General features: G+C 34.9%; 1 protein-coding gene across 2 annotated transcripts; it reads right to left on the bottom strand.

Moving 5' to 3' along the window:
* Positions 1–3,805: 3,805 nt before the first annotated feature.
* Positions 3,806–6,224, bottom strand: LOC110765188 (Serine/Threonine-kinase). 2 transcript variants are annotated; one of them, XM_088253919.1, is made up of 2 exons: positions 5,958–6,224; positions 3,806–4,617 (listed from the first exon to the last, which is right to left on the bottom strand). In XM_088253919.1, exons 1-2 carry the CDS (start codon positions 6,053–6,055, stop codon positions 3,975–3,977), a joined length of 741 nt encoding a protein of 246 aa, XP_088110045.1. In that variant the 5' UTR covers positions 6,056–6,224; the 3' UTR covers positions 3,806–3,974. The 2 variants fall into 2 exon arrangements, with proteins under 2 accessions (XP_088110045.1, XP_021823955.2); XM_021968263.2 differs by having other exon boundaries at positions 5,962–6,219.
* Between the last annotated feature and the right edge of the window lie 363 nt (positions 6,225–6,587).

Genomic DNA, 6,587 nt, shown 5'->3' with positions numbered 1-6,587 from the left:
GAGGATAGTGCATATATATTTTAAGTCAATTTTTCATAAGCTGGTTTCCTTTTTAACATGGTGGTGATACAGTCAAGCTTGAGTTATAGTTAAAAACAATTACAAAAAGAGGTGCTACACATGTATACCTGAGTCAATCTCTACTTTTTCAAGAAAAATAAAATCTGACGGTCAAGATTAAATTGTGACCGTCGTCAGAATGTAAATAGAGTGTAATAAAAAGTCTTTTAATGACATGATTACAGAAGAGAAAATTGAAGTGGATAATTAAAAGTATATGGTGGTTGGCGAAGATGAGGAAAAAATAAGTGATGGATCATATTACGTTTGTATGGAGTTGACATTAGTAGTGTCCTAGAACAACCTAACTCGCCTGAAAAAGGCATAAGTGAGATACAGATTAGATAACCACTATCCTTGCTTTGTAAGTTTTTATATATATATATTTGTTTTAGAGTGGCTTATAAGCAAACCAATGATTTTCTTTGATGTGGCCGTAAGTTAGCTATCAGCTGGGGTTTCTATAACCTTTGTCTATGTTCCAACTGTCAAGTAGGTGGAAGTTAATAATAGAGAGTAAATTTATGTTACTATTTTTAAACGATATTTGAAGAGAATGAATGATTTGATATAGAGGTAAAAACTCTTAACCAATTAAGATATTTTGCGGCATAAATATGTGTGTTTTATTAACTGTTTTCTACAGTGAAGAGACTCGTCATAGAAAGCAGTTAATCAATTATGGATTATCTAATCTACAAGTGCATAAATAATTATACTTAATTAATGTGAAAAACAAAAGGACTTCTTAGATGTAGGTCCAATTTTGCTAAGATATAATGGATGCAGGACATCAATATTAAGTCCTCAATAGAAGTCCTTCAAGCTAGCGTGTGGACAGATAAGCAATTGATTTGTCATTCCTTTTTAACATATTTACTTCCAGTACCATTAAATAGAAAAGGAAAACAAAGCAATACATCCCAGCAATCATGGCAACTTCTACAATCATGCTCATTCCCGAGCTCTACAGATTTCTTGCATTAGCAATGGAGATTTTTTTTTTAAAGTATATAAATTATAGGAACTGGTGGAAAACACCTACCTGTTGCCTAGGTAGCATTACCATAGTAAGCTTAAAACGTCAAAAAATGTCCTTGCAAGAATTGCTCTCAGAAGAAAGACTTGAACTTGGAAAAAAGTACCCAAAAAGTCAAAAACAAATGAAACACACAGAAAGACTTGCACCAGATTAATCTATAGCTCTACTGCCTATACACATATGCCATGATAAAAAAAGTTACGATTTTTCCAACCACAAGGCTCAGAAGCCTCTCATGAGAAAAGGGTCATCATAAACACATTTATGTCATTTTTCATATTATACCTATAACAAGTGTTATCTACCCTTAGAAATACCTATATGAAATATATACCTAAGGTTAGGGATGAGTCATATTATACCAATAGCACAGGTGTATCTCATTATACCTGCTGAATAGGTAGTTGATTCATATCGTACCTATACCATGGATGAGTTATATATTGTACCTATGTAGAATGAGATACATCTTGATTAGGTAGCTCATATTATAACTATACAACAGATAATTCATATGTATCAATATGAGATATTAGTCAAGGTAAAGATAGGATGAGATACTTGTCGAATAGGTAGCTGAGAGAAGCAAGAAATCAGTAGATTGGGATGGAAGAAGTAGATTGTAGGTAAAAATGTCATTTTTGGGATATGTCTATTGTATTTGCCATCTCTATTCAATGCGAAACATTGTAAATGGCTAATTATTATGACATAAATAATTATTACCCAGTTCAAGTCATAAGGGGCATCATTGGAACAAAAAATGATTTTATAAATTAAAAAATAAAAAGATTACATTAGATAGTATTAAAAAAAAGAATGTAATCATATGTGGCAAAAAAGTAATGGACTTGAGTCAAAGTCACCAAATTTTAGGATTAAACCCTGTAAGTTCTGAAAGTCATATCAAATTGAACACTAACCTGTATCCGACATGATGCTGGTGCAGATCCAATTGTGCAGAGAGGTTAGAAGCTCTTCTCCTTTAGAAACCGATCCTTATAGCTTTAATTCTAGATGGGGTGAATTTCTGATTAGCTTGGGTATATCGGTTCTAGGAGGGAGCCTTCTATTTATATGTGCATCTCTCTAAGTGTCCTTGCCCATCAAGGAACACTTAGAGATATCCTTCATGCTATAGAATTAATGTATTTCAATCCTGATAGAATTAGGAATCCTTAAGCCTTTGCAAACCACTTTAAATACTGATAGCAGGCTGCCAAACGAGATAGAATTTGAGTCCTTGATGAATAATAAGTTCTTGCAATCCTTTATTGATTAGGAGATCACTTCAGTAGGATTAAGGCAATAAACCTTCTTACATTCTCCCACTTGATCACATAATCAATTAAGACTTATTATTCATCACTTAATGGCCATGTGGAACTCAGATCCTCTCTTATTCCTTTTATCAAGCCACTGTCATTTTGAAAATTCATAAGGGACTATCGAAGTACACTGGATATATAACATCCAAGACTTATACAACCACATATATGAATCTGCAAAACACATAAGGCTTCCAACTAGATTGAAAAACGAGAAAACACTTTATAAACATCTTTCCCCAAAAACTTTAATCAAACACACTCAATTCACATCTTTGGACAGTAAATTAAGTACGTTTATCGACACTGAAATATAAATAGATGTGAATTTCCTGAGCAAAAAAAAACTTCCACATCTTTAGACAGAAGAAGATCTCTCACTAATCCATATCTATCCACATCCCATGTCGTTCCACCATGATAAAAACATATCAAACTGCTTACATCTTTGGACAGAAAGCCTTTCAATATGTTTTGTATCATGATGCAAATTTTTAGATCATAAACTTTGAATACAGTGATTATGCAAAAATTGAGCCGCTTTGGCTTGCTCAATTACTACACAAGAACTGTAAGCATAGATCTGAAAAACTGTCAAGAACATGATAAAGTTCATACTTTATACTGTTATCATGTTCATGCTTTATAACTTAAATAACTGTCAGTTTATTTTCTTTTAATTTTCCTGCACTGAATTTGTTAGGTAGAACATGATATAACTATGCTCTGATACCACATGTAAGTTCTGAAAGTCATATCAAATTGAACACTAACCTGTATCCGACATGATGCTGGTGCAGATCCAATTGTGCAGAGAGGTTAGAAGCTCTTCTCCTTTAGAAACCGATCCTTATAGCTTTAATTCTAGATGGGGTGAATTTCTGATTAGCTTGGGTATATCGGTTCTAGGAGGGAGCCTTCTATTTATATGTGCATCTCTCTAAGTGTCCTTGCCCATCAAGGAACACTTAGAGATATCCTTCATGCTATAGAATTAATGTATTTCAATCCTGATAGAATTAGGAATCCTTAAGCCTTTGCAAACCACTTTAAATACTGATAGCAGGCTGCCAAACGAGATAGAATTTGAGTCCTTGATGAATAATAAGTTCTTGCAATCCTTTATTGATTAGGAGATCACTTCAGTAGGATTAAGGCAATAAACCTTCTTACAAACCCAACTCCTCAATGCGAATTTGGATCTATGTCAACTTTTCTAAAAACAAAATTCCCACATAATATATTTCATTCAGTTACAGTTTTGAAAAAAATACCCAAAAATGACACTCTGAAATGGAATGTGTCTCGTACAAAAAATTGCAATAGTCCACCCTTCTGTCGATCAGTTGCATGTATATAATTATATACAACAACAAAAATTGAATCATTCGTTAGCATTTAGAATTTAGAGACCATAATATTTCCCATAAAACTTGTACACCAACCAATAATGCTACACCATCAAAAAAATATTTAATTTTCTGGGAAAGATATACCAGAGAGAGGAAAGCTGAAAATTATTTTAGGGAAAAGCTGAAAATTAATTAATCCTCCTCAGCCAAAGCCATTCTACAAAGAGGACTAGGCCCAAGCCTCTTCCTCCTCATCACACTTCTTCTCCTTATGACTTCCATTTGATTTCTCCTTCTAACCTGCATCATTGCTTCTTCTTCCACCACAAACCTTCTCATCAAAACGTCGTCAGTCAGCGACTTTCCCCGAAACACTCTTCTAATTCCTGGATGATCAGTGCTAAGCCGTGCTTGCGCAATGCCGGCACTAGAAGTAGTTGTTGTGCCCAATGGCTTGGAATAGGACCCCATTCTTGGGTAGCTGTTGCTTCTTCTTGGGGGAAGCTCAGCCCTAAAGACCTCATTGTAGGAAGATATTGGTGCACAAAGACACACCCTTGTAAATGACGTGGCAACCTTTAGAGAGGTACATTTTCTCAGTTTATGCCTAACATTATTGGAATTGGAATTGGAATTGGAATTTGGTGCAGGAAAATTATTAGGGTTTGTGCCGGGACTACTTTTGGCATTGACTAGGGTTTTCCATAGCGTGGAATTTGCTGCTGCAGCTGCTGCTGCTGGAACTTGTGTGGACTTTGAATTGTTATTGTTGATGCTTCTCCATAGACTGCCCATGCCCATCTCTCTTGCTCTTTGATACCAAGGCTTATTATTCCTAAGCAAAAACAAGTGCATGTCAACATTAATGACGTCATGGCTCTGCTTCTGCTTCTCTACATGCATCAAGAAATCACAAGGATAATAATTGTGCACAAATGGAGCCAATGTGATGTACATATTTTGAAGAAGATTGGTTGAACTTGGATTCTAATTTCCTCTTGAAGACTACTCAATTTAATTTATACCCAATTTAATTCTAATGTTGTCGAAGACAACTGCCCATTTGCTAAGTTTGGGGTTTTTTTTCAAAGATGAAATTCCTAAGTTTGGATTGAAAGTTGAAACCTACTTATCTTTGACATATTCAGCGAGCATTAATTGTATTAATACGTTTATAGATTTAACGAATTGAACCAGAGGAGTCACTTATTTGTCGTAACAGATAAGTACAACGGCTAAGTAAAAGTCTTAAAATTTCAAAGGTCAAATCTTAGACTCTCTAGGCATTATGAATTTACCTGGCTTTGGTCGAGCATTACCAATATACTCAAACTATTATGGGAAGGAAGATTCGAACTTGGGTGTAAGGGGGATGCCTACTACTCTCGCCAACTAGTCTAATTCACGTCTCCAGTTACATTGTTATATAACCAATTTGACACCATTAACAATTAATAGTATGAAGTCTATCGAAGCATTACTTACGGTTATACTCCTTAACGGTTTCTTTTTGCATATTTCCAATTTAGAGATATAACAATACCTTCACAAACTGAACATGTGAAATAAAATAAATACATATCAAAATGGGAAATAAATTTTCCATTTTCGACCCCACAGAGAAAGACATGGAAATTGGTTTTCCATGAATTCATTTCAACGAACCAAACACCTCCTAATGACAAAATAGATATTTTACATTTTTATTGACGAAAAAGGATGATTGTGTTAGATATAGCATATTATATTTAAGGGGTTTTGTTTTGAACACCACACCACTGTGGGCTCCTGGCAAGTTATTGGGTTTGAATTAGTACAGCCCAAACCCAACAAGGCCTAAGTCCAAGGCAAATCATCCACTGGGCCTAGAATTTCATAAGAGAAGGTGTTCTTAAGCTTGACAATGATCTCAAACTTACAGGAAAGCCTGTCACAACATAATTTTAGCTGGCTGTAATAATCTCAAACTTAGCGGCCGGTTGATATAAATAAAAGGAGCAATTTAACCCACCAAATATATATATATATATATTCTGAACTCAATATTCTGAACTCCATATATGCAAGTATATAGAATGATGGGATATATCCATATATATATATATATAATTGAACAGAGAGAGGGAGAGAGAGAGAGAGAGAAAGAGAGAGAGAGTGTGTGTGTGTTAGTTTTGCATACCTTGCTTGTGACTTCTTTGGATCTTGCATGAACAAATCCAGGTGAAGTATGAGTAGGATGAGAAGAGAGGTGAAGAAAGAGGAGGAAGTTTCATTTGGGTTGAGAGGAATGAGGAGCCTTTTGCTGCAACTTCTGACTCAAAGATGGGGATGGGGTTGGCAATGTGCTTCTTTTCTTTTTCTCCATTCTTTATTTATTACAATTTACAACCCAACCCCCCCTCTTTTTCTTTGGCACTTGGCATGCGCGATTCCTCTTCATTTTCAGAGAGAGAATAAAACAGAGCAAGAGAGAGAGAGAGAGAGAGAGTTTCAAAATTCAAAGGCAAAGTCATTGTTGCTTTTTGTTGCAATTACCAAAGTACCCTTGATAACTTTTGAGCAAACAACTTTTATCAAACTCTCCTTGATTTCTTAGCAGACGCTGGTTAGCGCAATTGGTTAGGGCAGTCAACTCACCGTATTTTATCCAAGTTCGAGTTTCCTTCCCAATAGATTAGATTAATTTAAACTATCGCTTATTTTTTTTTTTAAAAAAATTAAATACCCTTGCTTTCTGGGGCATAGAATAGAAAAGTATCTATCTACCTAAACGCTGGTCAGTCATCATGGTTACTTGCTAATATC

This window comes from Prunus avium, chromosome 1 (genome assembly GCF_965620075.1).
Source record: "Prunus avium chromosome 1, drPruAviu1.hap1.1, whole genome shotgun sequence".
Lineage (NCBI taxonomy): Eukaryota > Viridiplantae > Streptophyta > Magnoliopsida > Rosales > Rosaceae > Prunus > Prunus avium.
The sequence above is the reverse complement of the archived record's forward strand: the minus strand, read 5'-3'. Positions and strand labels throughout refer to the sequence as shown.

Coding starts and splice junctions, on each gene's coding strand:
- LOC110765188 (XM_088253919.1), bottom strand. CDS start 6,055: ATGAAACTTCCTCCTCTTTCTTCACCTCTCTTCTCATCCTACTCATAC. Junction 4,618..5,957: donor AGAAGTCACAAGCAAGGTAT/GCAAAACTAACA, acceptor GTTTTTGCTTAG/GAATAATAAGCCTTGGTATC.